The 16,697-nt window shown below is 44.0% G+C and overlaps 1 protein-coding gene and 1 long non-coding RNA gene across 8 annotated transcripts; one reads left to right on the top strand and one right to left on the bottom strand.

Moving 5' to 3' along the window:
* Nucleotides 1-3,043: 3,043 nt before the first annotated feature.
* LOC113423265 (uncharacterized) lies at nt 3,044-11,273 on the top strand. Its single transcript, XR_015750520.1, has 3 exons — nt 3,044-3,158; nt 10,183-10,222; nt 11,015-11,273. It is a non-coding gene; the product is annotated as an uncharacterized LOC113423265 (long non-coding RNA).
* Nucleotides 6,031-7,144, bottom strand: LOC113423264 (uncharacterized). 7 transcript variants are annotated; one of them, XM_087971003.1, is made up of 8 exons: nt 7,028-7,129; nt 6,932-6,982; nt 6,836-6,886; nt 6,740-6,790; nt 6,645-6,695; nt 6,549-6,599; nt 6,453-6,503; nt 6,031-6,119 (listed from the first exon to the last, which is right to left on the bottom strand). In XM_087971003.1, the coding sequence occupies exons 1-8, from the start codon at nt 7,121-7,123 to the stop codon at nt 6,060-6,062; spliced, it is 462 nt and encodes a 153-aa protein (XP_087827129.1). In that variant the 5' UTR covers nt 7,124-7,129; the 3' UTR covers nt 6,031-6,059. The 7 variants fall into 7 exon arrangements, 4 of the variants coding, with proteins under 4 accessions (XP_087827129.1, XP_087827132.1, XP_087827131.1 ...); XM_087971006.1 differs by lacking the exon at nt 6,932-6,982 and having other exon boundaries at nt 7,028-7,144; XM_087971005.1 differs by lacking the exons at nt 6,453-6,503; nt 6,549-6,599; nt 6,645-6,695 and adding exons at nt 6,165-6,215; nt 6,261-6,311.
* Nucleotides 11,274-16,697: the final 5,424 nt, after the last annotated feature.

The following is a 16,697-nucleotide window of genomic DNA, read 5'->3' as shown; positions in this document are numbered from 1 at the left end:
AACCACAGCTGGGAATGAGAGTTTAAAAGAAATGCATGCTGAGTGCAGCAACTGCCGGGAGCAAACGTGAGTTTATCTTGTGTTGACTTTGCTTATCTGTGTCCCTGGTGTCTTCCCAACCGTGTTGAGTTATTGCCGTGCCTTCACATCTGGAATTCTTGCTCCTGTCCTGTCAAACTAATTGCCTCATTTTGCCTTGATTGGAAGCTTCAGCTTGCAGGTTAATTTATTTATTTTATGTATCCGGAATGTATATTGATCTTTTCTCTCTCTCTTTTTCTTTCCCTCTTCATTGCTGTAGCATGGCCATGCTCATCCACATAGTTGTCGAAACAGAGTGAGTAGGATACCTTTCCTTTACCACCTTCAGGTGTTATATAACCATTTTCCAAACGATGATGGGCACATTACAAGATGACAAACAGTAGATTAAAAAAAGAGAGACTTGAGCTTGGTTCCTCTAGATCAGGAGTGTCAAACTCGAGGCCCCCCAGGCCAGACCCGGCCCATGAGGTGCTTAAATCTGACCTGCGGGGCCAGCCTGGAAATAGCAAATGATTGGCTTGCAGTTCGTCTGGCAGCCAAAAGGGGGCACAAGGGGGCACGTGCAGCCCCTTCGTGCCCCGTTTTCAGCCTGAACAGCCTCCTGCAGCATTTTGCTGGCCAAAACGGGGAGCAAAGGGCCACGTGAGGCCCCCTGTGCCTCATTTTGGCTAGCAGAGTGCTGCAGAAAGTTTCCATCCTGTCTCCTCACCCCCTGTCCAGCCTGTGGAGAACTACAATGCTGATCTGGCCTTCGAAGAAATCCAATTTGACACCCCTGCTCTAGACCAATTGAAAACGTTCTCCAAGCTTGACCTCCTGGGTGACATATCCAAATAGAAGTAGTGGTGGGATTCTACCGGTTTAACAACCAGTTCAGTGAGCACGTGCTTCACGTGTGCATGCAGCATTTGAAAACTGCCAATTTGCAGGTCTAAAACTTACCTTCTACTGCAGCGCCAGTGAATAAAACAGCTGAAGCGTGGCAATCTGCTGTGCCGCACCTCAGCTGAGCTGCAAAACACCAAAATATAGGACAGACTAGGGTAGGGGCGGGTAGGCAGGGCCATCCGATCGTCATTCGTACCATTCACCCAAACTGGTGAGAACCGGTAGCAGCCCATCCCTGAATAGAAGTGGCCTGATCAAGAAACAGCATGCATGACGAGAATCTCCATAGACATTCACCATTGCATGTACCGCACAGGGCGCTGTATTATAAACACAAGAAGAAAAGGATTGGAAAACTAAAACAAGAACAGTAAACCATCTGCTTAGAAAACCAGAGCACAGAAATCACGAGAAATGACGGGCACGAAGCATGCAGAAGGATCCACGCTGAACCTCCGTTGCAATAAGGGGCCACATTGTCTTTCCTTCACCAATATCTGAAATCCCACTGACTTCACCAATGTAGACAACAATATCATATTATCTGGTAGATTGTTTGCAGATAGGAATTGCCATTGTCCAGTGGTGGGATTCACAAATTTTTACCACCGGTTCGGTGAGCGTGGCTTCGTGGGAGCCCTTTGCATACTTGCACATTTTGCATGCACGCACAGGGCAAACATGCACTTTGCGCAAGCACAGAGGCGTTCCAACTCACCTCCTGCAAGCCTGCACTCTCCTGGTTGCTTCAGCAGCTGTCGCGCGGCACTCTTCTGTGCCGCGTAAAGCAGTTGCGCTTCAAAAGCAGAAGATAAAAGTCAGTATGGGAGCCTGGGTGGGTGGGTCTGAACTGGTTCAGACTCTGCTGCTCATCACCACTACCAGCTTGGTAGAACTGGGCCGAACTGGTAGCATACCACCACTGCCATTGTTGTGTATCTGGATTGTGAGGTGGGAGTGGCAGGAGGAGTAAATTGCAGGGAATATTAGAGGGCTGCGTAGGGAGTGAATTACCATATGAGTTCCCCTTGCTTAAAGTAGACTTGGTCCAGGGTTTCTCTTTGGTCCTCCTCCAACACCTTAACTACTACACTAGGAGCCCAGGTGGGCTATGGGATAACTGCATGAAATTTTTATTTCCGTATACGGATCCTAGATATGAAAGTTGTATTTATTTGGATTATCCAGCTCCCTATTTCTCTTATCTAGTAATTTCCACCAATTTGACTGTCTTCTTCATCGTACCAGATCCTATAGTGTTCTGTAGGATCTAAAATCGCAGTCAGCCTGTTTAGCCAAATATAGCTGATCACTTATAATAATGCAGCGGAATTTTCTTTCAGTGCAGGGAAAGGGGAAGTATCTGTTTGCTGGAAGTTAGTTGGGGGAAGTTGGATGTTCATATCTGTTTCTCTCAATAGCCCCCAAATCCAAACCCTTGCAGTGGATTTAATTTCCCAACATTGTCTACATACTAGGCTCCGTGCACTGAAATTAATTCGTCCATCTGGGTTGGCACTATAGTAAATCTGTCACTCTTTAAGGTTACCTTTAGTGGTTTATGGTTGACAGGAACCTAGATGGGAACTGGGAACCATCCCTACTCTTAGAATATTCTGTGGAAGTCAGTCATAGCTAGTAAATGTTTGGGATGCAAGTTCCAGGCAGGTCCAGGATGTAACAGTGGTGTAATCACTGTAATCCACCGCAGTGGGAGGGCAGAAAGAGACGATGTCCTAGGACAGAGGAAAACTCATTTCACCTGTCTCTGCAGGACAGCTATTGGGAGGAGATACATCCACAGGCTTCAATATGGTTGATGGGTATTCTTTAATGACAATGGTTGGAAAACAATTGGGATTAGCGATTTTGTTTTGGTTGTTTCCTCTTCTGACTGTTTAATTCTCCAGCATTATCGTCCTCCTCCACAACCCTACTATGGTTTTCCTCCACAACCCTACTATGGTCCTCCTGCACAACCCTACTATGGTCCTCCTCCACAACCCTACTATGGTCCTCCTGCACAACCCTACTATGGTCTTCCTCCACAACCCTACTATGGTTCTCCTGCACAACCCTACTATGGTTCTCCTGCACAACCCTACTATGGTCCACCTCCACAAGGCTACGCTTCTCCTCCACAAAGCAACACTGTTGCAGGTACAGCTCAACAACCTTCGCGTTTCCCTGCTCAGCCATCTACTGTCTCAGCCGCTTCTGGCACAGTGAGTATGGAAGTGCAACAGGTTCCCTTGAAGGCCTATCCATTTGGAGATGGGAGAAGCTTCTGCTGGCCCCAAATATCAAAAGTGTTCTTTCCTTACATTCATAGAGACCAAAGGCAAAAATGGGAATTGTTGTCCCTTCCCCCCCAATTATTATAGATGCATCCTGCCTACACAGGTCGTCCTTGACGTACAGCCATAATTGAGTCTGCAATTCAAGTTGTCATTCATGCCAGTCATTCATCATGTGACTGTGACTGATTTTATGACCTTTTTTGCAGCAATTGTTAAGCAAATGCCATGTTTGTTTTGCAAACACTGCGGTCATTAAGAGAACTCGTTGTTCGCAATGGAGCTCTTTTTTTGCCAGAAACTTGAAATAGACATCAGTTTTGGATAAAACTGTTGCTGAGCAAGGATGTGACTGTTGGGCAGGGGGGGGGCGGTGGCCATTGGAACTTTGAATCCAGGTCCTAAGTATCTTTCTGGATGTTTGCTGTTGCTTTTGGTCATAAATTGAGGACTGTCTGCAGAGAAAGGTTTGTTTGTCAGTCTACGTCTTGCTACAGCTCCACATACCGTCTTTCCCCAAAAATATTTCCCCAAAAATAAGTCCTAGCTTGATTTTTACATGTGTGCCCTATATAAGCCCTACCCCAAAAATAAGCCATAATTAAGACCCCGGCTACTCCAGGGTGCACAGGTAAAAAATAAGCTAGGGTGGGAATGGGGTGGTGGTGGAGCTATCCTACTACTTACCTTCGGACAGTTGCAGCCAGGTCTTGCGCACCTTGGCCCATTTCTTCTGCAGCCAGCATGGCTCTCCTAAAGACCTCTGCAGCTGATATCAGAGCTCTGGATTGATCCAGAGCTGCGTTATCAGCTAGAGAGGCTTTCAGGAAAGCCTTGCCAGCCAAAGAAGTTCCTGAAGGCCTCTGACAGCAAAAAGGAGGCCGGGGTGAGTCAGGTGAGGTGAGTCAGTGGACATCATTCCCCCTGAAAATAAGACCTGGTGCCTTTTTTGGTGGCAATAAAATATAAGACATGGTCTTATTTTGGGGGGAAATATGGTAGATCTGGATTCATGATGGCATCTTCTCTTAAAAAAATATGCTCCTGTTTCATGGCTTTAACTCTCCAGTATATTTTATCTGAGTTTTGTAGAACCAGATATGTGCCGGGTAACTGAGTACAATTGTTGCTCTCAATCAGTAATTTTCAACCTTGGCAACTTTAAATTGTATGGATTTTAATTCCCAGCTTCTCCTGGCTGGGGAATTCTGAGAGTTGAGGTCCACATAACTTAAAGTTTCCAAAGTGAGTATTGCTGCACTAGAAATCCTACATATGAGAGCAACAGTGATTTGGATTATCCATCTCTCATCTCCTTTTATTTAGTAATTTCAATCATTGTTTTACTTCTTCATCTGACCACAGCTATGGTTCTCCATAGTCTGATGACCCGGAGTGTAACACAAATGTAACAAAATCCAAAATGTAAATAAATGTCCTTTAATGCCTCCAACTTGGCTCCACTGTTCAATAATTCTCAGTTGGAGATAAAACTTACTCAAACATAGTCTTCAAAAGAAAGCAACACAGTCAAACTTAATGAGCAGATAGAGATGAAATAAAAACCCAAACAAACTACTATGAAGAAATTTCCACAATGGACCAGGATAAGTAATTATCAAATTCCAGGAGATAACAAGGCACAGTCTGTTGGAAGGACACAAACCAAGATAACTTCAGCCGAAAATAAAACACACGTTGCTTCTGGCAACACTGTGTTTTAACAGTCTCTCTTATATACTATTCTCCCCAGCTGCCACCAATGAGGGGGATCATGGCCACTTCCTCTCTCATAAGCCAAGTTGTTTCCTTCTCCATTCCTCCCTGCATGTCCTAGGATGGAGAGGGGATGGGCCTGGTTCTTCCTCTGACTGCCCAGCCGGCCTCTGCCCTTCCCCAGCCTCCTCCACAACCTCCACTCCCTGTCAGCTGTTCCTCCTCTCCCTCAGAGTCCGACTCTACCAAGAGCATGACACATAGGATCTAGAACCACAGTCGTACTAGATCCTGAATCTTATTTAGCCAAGCATAGCTAATCACTTATAAGAACTTTTCCTGCAAGAGCAGGGAGGTTGGAAGCATCAGTTTGCTGGACAGATCCAAATTCTTGCAAAAGACAAATTTCCCAATGTTTTCTATGCAATGAAGTGCATTGAAGTCCTTCTGAGTTAGTGTTGCAATAAGCCTGTCCTTCTTTAAGGTTACACTTAGAGCTTTTTTGGTTTACGGGAACCCAGATGGAATCCTTTGGGGATAGTCCCAATTCTTAAAATATGCTGTGGAAGTTACTTGTACTAGTCAAATGTTTGGAATGCAAGTTCCAGGCAGCTCCAGGAAATAAAGCTGGTGGGAACTGTAACCCACCACAGTAGGAGGGCAGAATGAGTCAATCCCTGGGACAGAGGAAAATTCATGTAACCCATCTCTGCTGGACAGCCACTGGAAAGAGATGCATCCATGGGCTTCAATACAGTTGGTGGGTTTTTTGTTTTTTTTAAAAATAAGGATTGTAGGAAACAAACCAGACCGGTGACTATATCTTCCATATTTTAAATTTTTCTTTCATTTTTTTTTCTGTTCTGCAGGCAGTGCCTAACAATGGGAACCCACCTAATTCTGTCCCCTATAACTTGCCTGGTTCAGTTTCCCGAGCAGCTTTCCCTGCACAATCTTGGCCTGCTGCCCAAAGACAAGCTGTTTCCTCTGCTCCTTATGATCCTCAATATTTTGCTGGTGCCCCTGGACAATCTGCCTATGCTCCCTTTACACAAGTTGCCCCTGGTGCCCTTTCACAACCTCCCTCTGATTCCTTTTCAAAACCTGGCCCTGCTACCCTAATTTCACCCAATGCTCAGCCCTCTGGTACACCTGGATTGTCTTTGTCTGCATCTGGACCAGATGGTAACCCTTCACAACCCAGCCTTGCTTCCTCACTTTCATCCTATGATCAGCCCTCTGGTACACCTGGATTGTCTTTGTCTGCATCTGGACCAGATGGTAACCCTTCACAACCCAGCCTTGCTTCCTCACTTTCATCCTATGATCAGCCCTCTGGTACACCTGGATTGTCTTGGTCTGCATCTGGACCAGATGGTAACCCTTCACAACCCAGCCTTGCTTCCTCACTTTCATCCTATGATCAGCCCTCTGGTACACCTGGATTGTCTTTGTCTGCATCTGTACCAGATGGTAACGCTTCACAACCCAGCCTTGCTTCCTCACTTTCATCCTATGATCAGCCCTCTGGTACACCTGGATTGTCTTTGTCTGCATCTGGACCAGATGGTAACGCTTCACAACCCAGCCTTGCTTCCTCACTTTCATCCTATGATCAGCCCTCTGGTACACCTGGATTGTCTTTGTCTGCATCTGGACCAGATGGTAACGCTTCACAACCCAGCCTTGCTTCCTCACTTTCATCCTATGATCAGCCCTCTGGTACACCTGGATTGTCTTTGTCTGCATCTGGACCAGATGGTAACGCTTCCAACCCAGCCTTGCTTCCTCACTTTCATCCAATGCTCAGCCCTCTGGTTTACTTGGATTGTCTTTGTCTGCATCTGGACCAGATGGTAACGCTTCACAACCCAGCCTTGCTTCCTCACTTTCATCCTATGATCAGCCCTCTGGTACACCTGGATTGTCTTTGTCTGCATCTGGACCAGATGGTAACGCTTCACAACCCAGCCTTGCTTCCTCACTTTCATCCAATGCTCAGCCCTCTGGTTTACTTGGATTGTCTTTGTCTGCATCTGGACCAGATGGTAACGCTTCACAACCCAGCCTTGCTTCCTCACTTTCATCCAATGCTCAGCCCTCTGGTACACCTGGATTGTCTTTGTCTGCACTTTCATCCAATGCTCAGCCCTCTGGTACAGCTGCATCTGGAACATCTGCTCACCTTAGCCAAAAACATCAGGCTCCAAAAGTCTAGTAAGTATGAAAGTGTACTGTTTATGAAGGTTTTGTTGTAGTTCGTCAACTGCCAGAGAAGATGGCAGTCGAGTCAGATGAGTCGGATGAGACGGAGGGGGTACCTGGGTTACCATTGGAGATGGCAGAAGGCTCCCTGAGAAGCAGCAGGTCTCAGAGCCAGATGCTGAGCAGGGCTCATCTACTCATGCTCAGGTGGAAAGACAGCTGTTTTGATCGGCCTGAGCTGAGTGAGGGGGAGGAACAACTGGGCCCTGTCCTAGATGTATGTATGCGCAGAGAAGTGCAGAGAGGAGAGCAATGCAGGGCTGAGGGCCAGCTATCTAGGAAAAGAAGGAGATGTTAACAAGCCTCTCTCTGGCTAGGATATAAGGAGGAGGGGTGTGGGAGGCATGGTTGTCAGAGGTAACCGTTCATGCTCCAGAAGAGTTCCCTCCAGTGGATTCCTTGTCAGGATTTCCTTGCCACTAACCAAGTTGCTTCAATGCTTTGTATTGGCATTGAAGTTCTAATTAATGTTCCCTGCGGGGAACTCAGAGGTGGCTTGTGAATCACCTATGGAGGGGTGATCTGGACCTTTGTCAGTGAATGCCTGTATTCCTGCCTTTCTAAATAAAAAAGAAGTTTCTCCTCACGAGTAGGCGGTTGAGTAGGGTCAGAACAGGCTTATTCCTTTGAAGGTGAGAGAAGAAGATTCTGCTGGCCCTTAAAATCAATAATATGTCAGGTTTCCAAGTGATGAAATCCATTTAAAAAGAAAAAAAGCAAAGTCCACCTTCCAAAACAATTTCTTTTATTTAGGAAAGCATCAAATTGGCAAAGTCCGTTGTAATTCCAGATCTGACACAACCCGGAATTACCCCACAATATTAGAAGTTAGAAATATTAGAAGTTACTAAGCCTAAGTAAAATGGCTACACATATGTCAATTTCGGGCTTGACAGAATATTTTCCCCAACATACATGTAGGATCAAGTTAGCGTAAATTGAAAATTTCAGGCTGCTCACTTCTCACTAGAACTAATACTTGGCATTATCTGGCTGGGGAATTCTAGGAGTTGACGTCTACATATCTTATGAAGGTTGATAAAAAACAACAACACTACTTTAACCTGTCCATTACTCCATGCAGAAAAATAACAAAAAGTTTTGGAGGAAGTCCTTCAGAGAACATCACTGTTTATAACCTGTTTGTGTCAAGGTTCCAAATGATGAACCCAACCAAGTCAGCAAGATGAAATGATCACATCTCTTTTAAGCATTATTGAGTACATCATTTTGGCATGCGTGAAGCAAAACCAACTCTAGCTAGTTCCCATGGTTTCGTCTAATTAAAGAATGAATTAGACTTCCCTCCCCTCCTTCAACCAGGTCACATTGTCCAATTAGGTGTTCTGATGTCTCTATGGCAACTCCTTCAAGCCTCTGCCAAATATCTCTTGAGATGACCTTGGTTCCCACAAGACGATTTCTTCTTGTTATCTGGGCCAGTATTCCAAACCTCTTCCCCCTTTCCCCCCCATAGTCTGTGGCAAGCTGAGAAACGGAAAGATGGCTGCAACAACAGGGCATTGTTGTGGCCTGCCAGCAGCCAGTGGAGCTGGCAGCAGATTTGGACAGTGAGGAGGTTGGGGAGGAACCTGGGCCATTCCTTGAGTCTGGGGAAGGCTCTGATAAGCGCTCTGCATTAGAGGCAGAGATGGGGCCAGGGCCACCTGCCAGTTATCAGATACCTTCGGAGTCAGACATCAGTGAGGCAGAAGAACAGCTGGAGCCTGTTCCCAATGTGTGTATGCACAGAGCTGCCAGGAGAAGGGAGCAGCTAAGGAACAAGGGGTGACTTGGGAGTAAAGCCAGAGGTGGACGGTTGACTGTCTCCTCACATAGGGAATAAAAGAGGTGTGAAAGGGGAGTGGGGTTTTGCAGGAGATAATTAGTTCATTTGGGTGAAAATCTGTTCCTGCATTCTTGCCAATTCTTGCTACAGTGTGGCATCTGAAAGATATTGGCCTGGCAACTCTCCAAGCCTGATAAAGGTCTGTAAATGTGAAATATCTTGAAAGACTATTAGCTGGGACTTTGCTGGAGACGAATTCACTGTAAACTAAATAAAAGGGGTTTATCGGGACGAGGAGTCGACTACGTGCTGTTGGGGAAGCCTAGGTCAGAACAGGCACATTTCGAAATTGACAGTCTGTTTCAGTGGGTAGTTTAAAAAATGGTAGTTCTCATTTAATGTCAACACAGTTGCGCATGTTTGAAGTTTGAGCAGCACTGAACGAGGACTATCATGGGTCCACATCATTGCAGTTGTTCCACCCTCCCTCAATCATGTGAACCCCATCTGGGACCTTTGCTGTTACCTTCTGACAAGTGAAGTCAGTGGGGAAGCAGGCAGGAAGTCACCAATGGCAATCATGCGATGTTGGGACACAGAGTGGCATTCGCCTAATGATGGCAACTCGAACTGTTGCAACTGCAGTTATAAGTTGGCATGATCACATGACATTGTGTGTTATGACCGTGTAACTTAGCAACAGAATATTTGATCCCAATCACCATTGGTAAGTGAGGATAATCTATATTGCTGATTTGATTCCCAAACTCTGAAAGTTTCACTCAGTTTTCCTTAGGAATTATTACTTAGAATGTCTTTGCTAGTCTAGTTTTTCCAAACAACACAAGGATGTTTTATTTTTTAGCAAGTTAAATGCCAATAAGTGCATATATGTGGGATTGATATGGCTGCAATTGTAGAGGATGGAAGAGTCATATAAAATTATGTATTGCCTCATTTATATCTCTTGCCCCTTTTGGAATCATCCAAAGGCTGCTCTGCAGAATATTTTAGGGATGAATCAATTCAGCAAGTATTGGAATACAATTACAATTATTTACCATCATTGTGTTTTTTAAGCAATTAAACAATACTAATTCCTAGTAACACCCACCATAGAATGAACACTCCAATCATTTAGCACTGAATTACTTAATTACATTTCTGTTTTTATTTTTACAGGTAATATAATCAAAGCATCTCAGTATGAAGATGTACCCCAGTGAGTATGACAGATACGCTTTGTTTTAACACAGATGCATAGTATGCAGATTTCTCCTGGGACTTTACAACAACTTGCTCTCAAATACGTAGATCAGGGGTCCCCAACACCTGGGCTGTGGACCAGCAATGGTCCACAGCCCTCCAGGAACCCTCCAGTCTATGGAAAAACTACCCTTCATAGAACCAGTCCAAAGTGTTTGGAGGTCCAACACCTGGGCTGTAGGCCAGCAATAGACCATAGCTCTCCAGGAACCCTACAGTCCATGGAAAAACTCCCCTCCATAGAACCGATTCAAAACATTTGGGGGCCCTTGATGTAGATCCGTGATGGTGAACCTCTGGCACGCAGAGCCATCTCTGGGCACACAAGCCGTTACCCCAATGTGCACTTCCCACTGGCCACCTGTTCTTCAAGTCTCTGCCATGCATGCGGGGGGGCGAGGCATGTGCGGGGGTTGTGCGTGCATGCGTGGGCGATGGGGCGCAGATGCAGGTGTCGCACACATACGCATGGGGGGTGGGGCACACATGTGGGGGTCATGTATTGCATGCACAGGGGTGGGGCACATGCACGGGGCGCATAGGTTGCATTTTGGGTGTGTGTGTGCATGCGCTTTGGGCACTTGGTGTCAAAAAGGTTAGCCATCACTGATGTAGATTATTGGAATCAATGTCATTGAGAATAAGAGGAGGTTGAAGGCAAAAGTCTGAAAAATTAGTTGCCTAAATATGCCTTTTAATGCCAATATTTCACTTTCACTTCTCCCCCCCCCCGCTTTTTTTTTTATAGATTCACCAACTGCATTTGTCCAGAATAAAATCCACAGATCCCTCCCAACACTTTCTCTTTCTGGCTTCCATAATTTCTTCCTAATGTTACACCAAAGGGAAAATGCTACTTTCTTCTGAGAAGGGTTCCAGTAATGTTTCTTTTGTTGATTTGAGGACACTTTCTTCTTAATTGGGAATACTGGTTAACGCTGGTTTTCTCTAAAAAAAATACATTTGCAAATAAATATGTTCAGCATTAAAATGGAATGTTGTCTTTATCATTGTGCTCTGGAAATTATCATTTTTTCCAATATTCTAATGAAGTTTAGGCCACATCAATGTTTAGTTGATTCTAGTAAATAAAAATGTGGTCAAAAGCCATTATCTAAGCATAGTTTGAGCTTAATGTCACAAGCATATTATACCATGGTTCTGTTATTTTTCTGCAAATCATAGGCTTATAGGCTCTTATAGGCTTAAGAGTGGTCTAGGGATATTCTCAACACTACCTTGAACTACTTAATAAGTTTCAGATTATAAAGTTCTGTTTCCTTTGATTTCAGAAGTGAATAATTACATTCTTATTTGATGTCCAGTTGTTCATTCTTGATTCATAGGTCAAGAAAAATCTATGTACCCTATCAGTTATAGGAGAAGAAAGTATGCCTTGAGTTTAACACTCTCCTTTTATTGAATGACAATAATTCAGTGTTTCATGATCTAACTCCAGTTTTCATGAAAACGTAGCCTCACCTTTGTAGATATTTGTGACACTTTCAGATATTTCAAAAAGTCTTCTTTCCATCCATCCATGATCCCAAACACCTGGGATATTGGTGAATCCGCATGGGACTTAGAAATAAGATCTGGCAATCTTGGAAGATTAAAATGGTTGGTTCATTCGGTGCCTATCCCATTGCTCCAAAATGCAGTCAATCCACACACTTCATGTGTGAGTTTGAATCATTGATGGGGTACAATAACAAAAGCAAAAGCAATAGCACTTAGATGTATATATGCTTTCCCCTAGCAATAGCACTTAGACTTATATACCACTTCACAGTGCTTTACAGCCCTCTCTAAGTCATTTACAGAGTCAGCATATTGCCCCAACAATATGGGTCCTCCTTTTACCCATCTCAGAAGAATGGAAGGAAAGCTGAGTCAACCTTGAGCCTCGTGAGATTCGAACTGCCAAATTGCAGGCAGCCAGCAGTCAGCAGAAGTAGCCTGCAGTACTGCACTCTAACCACTGCACCACCGTGGCTCATAGTGCTTCAAAGCATTCTCAGGGTGGTTTGAAATGTCAGCCTATTGTCCCCAACAATCTGGGTCCTCATTTTACCAACCTTGGAAGGATGGAAGGCTGAGTCAACCTTGAACTACGTCAGGATCGAACTCTAGGCTTTGGGCAAAGTTTGCCTGCAATACATCCTTCTCACAGCAATAACCCTGATTTGTATTCTGCATTGAATAAGAATAAGAATAAGAAGAACTTTATTGTCATTGTACAAGTACAATGAACTGTGGATGCACCCCAGCAACTGTTCGCAATACAATAAAACCAGAGCACTTAAAAATGAAGATAAAAAAAATAGAGTACCCACATCTCCATTTGCAATTAGAGAGTACAATATCTACAAATATACACAAAATATACATCCAACACTGACTGTGACACTTTGCCGAGTATGATACACAAGAGATGGATTGTACTGTAATATGTTATTATACATCTGAATGAGATATTGAGATTTCACACCTTTTCACATCTTAGTAAAGTAGTGACTTTGTGTTTATTTGTGGTTCGGGTGGCCCAGGGAAAGAAGCTATTTGTTAGTCTAGTGGTGTGGGATTTTATTGACCTAAAGCGCCATCCAGACGGCAGCAGGTCAAAAAGATAATTGCCAGGGTGTGAGGGGTCTTCTATGATGGCCTTGATTCTGTTTTTGCAACAGGACCTGGCTAGGTCTTCCAGGGAGGGCAGAGGGCAACCAATGATCTTTTGACTGTGTTTATCACCCTCTGTACAGTTTTTCTGTCCTCAGCTGTGGAGCCTGCATACCACACACCCAGACAGTACGTCAGAGTGCTTTCCACAGAGGCTTTATAGAAAGCCAGCAACAGCTTCTTATCCAGATTGTTCTTCCTGAGAACCCGCAGGAAGTGCAGCCACTGCTGAGCCTTCTTCACTATGGCCTTGATGTTAGGGGACCAGGAGATATTAGCTGAGATATGGGTGCCAAGGAATCTGATCATAGGGACACTTTCCACTCGTTCTCCATTGATGATGAGTGGGGCGTGGTCCTGTTCATGTTTCCTGAAGTCCATAATCAGTTCTTTGGTTTTATGGACATTCAGTGACGGATTGTTCTGTGAACACCAGACAGACAGGTTCTCTACTTCTGCCCTATATGCCATCTCATCCTCTCCGGAGATGAGACCAATCACGGTCGTGTTGTCTGCAAACTTTATGATGGTGTTTGTTGCATGGCTTGGTGAGCAGTCAAAGGTGTACAAGGCATATAGCAGGGGGCTCAAGACACAACCCTGGGGGGAACCAGTACTGAGTGTAATAGTGGAAGAAAGGTGGGGGCCAAGTCTAACAGACTGTGGTCTGTTTGTCAGAAAGTTCTTAATCCAGGAATACGTGGGGGTAGGGACCTGCAGATTATACAGTTTGGTTACTAGTATATCTGGGATGATAGTATTAAACGCAGAGCTGTAGTCCACAAACAGCATCCTCACCTAGCTCTGTTTGTTCTCCAGATGACTCAGCGCTCTATGAAATGTGATGGCCACAGCATCCTCTGTAGATTGGTTTGCTCTATAAGCAAACTGATGTTGATCAAAGGAGGGCGGGAGGCAGTCTCTGATGTGCTGTGAAACTAGTCGCTCAAAAACCTTCATAATGGAGCTTGTTAACGCTATAGGCCTATAGTCATTGAGAGTGTTTATATTTGTTTTTTGGGGGAACGGGGATGATGGTTGCGGCCTCCCGGCATTGTGTGATGATGGCATGTGTTAAAGATAGATTGAACAGCTCTGTAAGTATGTCTACCAACTGGTCAGCACATGCTTTAACTACTGCACCAGGAATGCCATCAGGCCCTGCAGCTTTCCTGGGATTTACTGCTCTCGGTGTTTTTCTCACCTCATGCACCTGAAGAGAAAGAGGTGCAGCGCCGTGGTCCTCGTGAGGCAGTATGTCCAGGTTCTTGGTGGTCTCAAAGCGTGCAAAAAAGCTGTTTAGCTCCTCTGCTAGAGTGCTACTGCTCTCGCTGTTCATTGGGCCCTGGCCTTTATAGTTGGTCAGGGCCTGTATCCCCCTCCACATCTGCTGTGGGTCACTGTCAGTAAAGTGGCCCTCAACCTTCCTCCTATACATCTCCTTGGCATGTTTGATGGCCCTTCTCAGCTCAGCTCTGGCAGTTTATAAGTGTTCCTAAGGAAGTATGATACTTAACTGAAAAGAAATGTTAAAGATGTTAAGATTTTAATAAATATTAATGATAGAATTGAATTGGAATGGAATGTGTGTTTTATTTACATATATATATATAATATTTTCCTTTTAAGAATATAGTGTCTATTCTAAGAATGTACCAAGCAGAATTTGATTGGAAGTTATGTATTATATTGAATGTTATAATCTTAAAGGTATAAGAGTTTGAATGGATAAAATTAAAAGATATGAAGATGTCATACTCCAATTAGTAACTACAGGGGAAAATTTGTTTAATGAGAAAAGATAATATGAAATTGAAACAGGACAAAATAAAGTTGAGAAAATTAAAGAGGGGAAAAACTATGTAGAAAATACAAAACAGTAATAAGATATGGAATAGAACATAAAAATGAACATGAAATTGAGTTTGTGTCTGTATGAAGAAGTAATAACCTGGGACCATGCTATTTCAAAAAAAGATGTTTTATTTGTATTTTGTTTTTGTGAAAACCCAAATAAAATTTTCAAAAAAAAGAAAGAAAAGAAACTAGGTACAAAAGCCAGGCTTACTACTGACCGAGAACATAGTGAAATGGTGGATAGTCTCTGTGCAGAGGTGGTTCTGACCAGTTCTAGAGAACTGGTAGTGGAAATTTTGAGCAGTTTGGAGAAACGGCAAATACCACCTCTGACTGGCCTCGCCACCATCTATTCTCTGCCTCCCGAGTCCCAACTGATCGGCTAGGTCTTCTTTTGTTGCCCTGCATAGGAGAACGGAGCTGTAAAGCAGGTTAATGGGGTGGGGAAGGAATGGGATTTTTCAGTAACCTTCCATCTGAAGTGGGGTTGGAATGGAGATGTTACAGTATCCTTCCCCTGCCACCCCCACAAAGCCACGCCACGCCACGCCACGCCTACCAAGCTGTGCCCAGAGAATCGGTAGTAAATTTTTTTTAACCCCGCCACTGTCTCTGTGCCTTATAATGTCAATCAATAGTATATGATGAACAAGCATTCAAGAGATCTGTTCCGAACTAGCAGGCTCGTAAGCCTGAAACTCTAATTGCTTTTCCTTCCACGGCAGGCTCGTAATCCTGCACTTTTGATTGGTCCGTGAATAGCCGATCGTGATTGGTCATTTTAGACTAATCCGATTGGCTAGTTAACGGGTTGCTGCGATTGGACGCCCCAAGCGCGGCAAACTCAAATTATTGGATGTTTTGACAGCAGCCAGCTGTATAAAAGGAGCTGCTGCTGCCTGAGTATTTCGCTCTGTTCTGAAGTCACTAATAAAGAGTTGGAGTCACTATTTCGATGCCTCGTCTCCGTTCTTGTGCCCACTCTCCCAGATCTAACAAGATCTAACATGGCCTAGCACACAGTATGGAAGCAACAAAGGCCACTGAATAGATATTTGGATCCTGGAATGTGTCTATTCCAACAAAGGTCAGATTAGTGCAAGAAATTGTATTTCCTGTGACACGCTCTAGAAGGAAGGAAAAGAAAATGTACTTTGGAAAAGCAGAATAAAAGGAGTTTTGACACTTTTGAGCTTGATGTTGGAAAAACTGCCTGAGAAGACTATGGGCAGCCCAGAAAAATCAACAAAAATGAACAGATTATCCAAAAAAAATAAAAAAAAATCAAAGCAGAGTTCTCACTTGAGACACAAATGACTAGGCTGAAATTCTTCTACTGGGACCCATGTTAAAACCTTTCTCAAATGCTGAGAATTGTGAAAGGAAAGAGAAGACCAGCAGCAAAGGGGGTGTAGTTGATTTCAGCAATGAGTACCACATTGTAAGATCTCAACAATCAAGTTAGGGACAATTGTCCGGGAGAAACTCTATCTATATGGCTACTTAAGGTTGACACTGACGATGACAGATCTCTATCTATCTATCTATCTATCTATCTATCTATCTATCTATCTATCTATCTATCTATCTATCTATCATCTATCTATCTCTATTTCTATCTCTATCTTGAGCAAAGCAACAAATTGCAATAGCTGGCAGGTCAACATCACCCCTGAGAGATAAGCATTCCAGGCTGATTCTGACAAGGGAGGAAACAACAACAAAAGACAAGCCTCCTTTGACCAACATGACTGAAGCAAAAACAACAGGGCTAATTACAAATGGGAGGCAGTTGGAAGGGCCTATTAGGCATGCAAGGGCTAAATTGGTTAATGATATATAAAGGCATAGATCTCTGTAATGGTAGCTTAATACTCTGACGATGTCAGCGGAGT

Source organism: Notechis scutatus, chromosome 8 (genome assembly GCF_049901735.1).
Source record: "Notechis scutatus isolate UNSWTSFEM ecotype Mainland chromosome 8, rNotScu1.2, whole genome shotgun sequence".
Taxonomy (NCBI): Eukaryota; Metazoa; Chordata; class Lepidosauria; order Squamata; family Elapidae; genus Notechis; species Notechis scutatus.
The sequence above is the reverse complement of the archived record's forward strand: the minus strand, read 5'-3'. Positions and strand labels throughout refer to the sequence as shown.

Excerpts from the sequence above, each read along its gene's own strand:
- LOC113423264 (XM_087971003.1), bottom strand. The coding sequence starts at position 7,123 with ATGTTCCAGATGCAGCTGTACCAGAGGGCTGAGCATTGGATGAAAGTG. Across the intron at positions 6,887-6,931 it reads GGGCTGAGCATTGGATGAAA|ATGCAGACAAAGACAATCCA; the intron begins GTGAGGAAGCAA and ends CATCTGGTCCAG. Across the intron at positions 6,791-6,835 it reads GGGCTGATCATAGGATGAAA|ATGCAGACAAAGACAATCCA; the intron begins GTGAGGAAGCAA and ends CATCTGGTCCAG.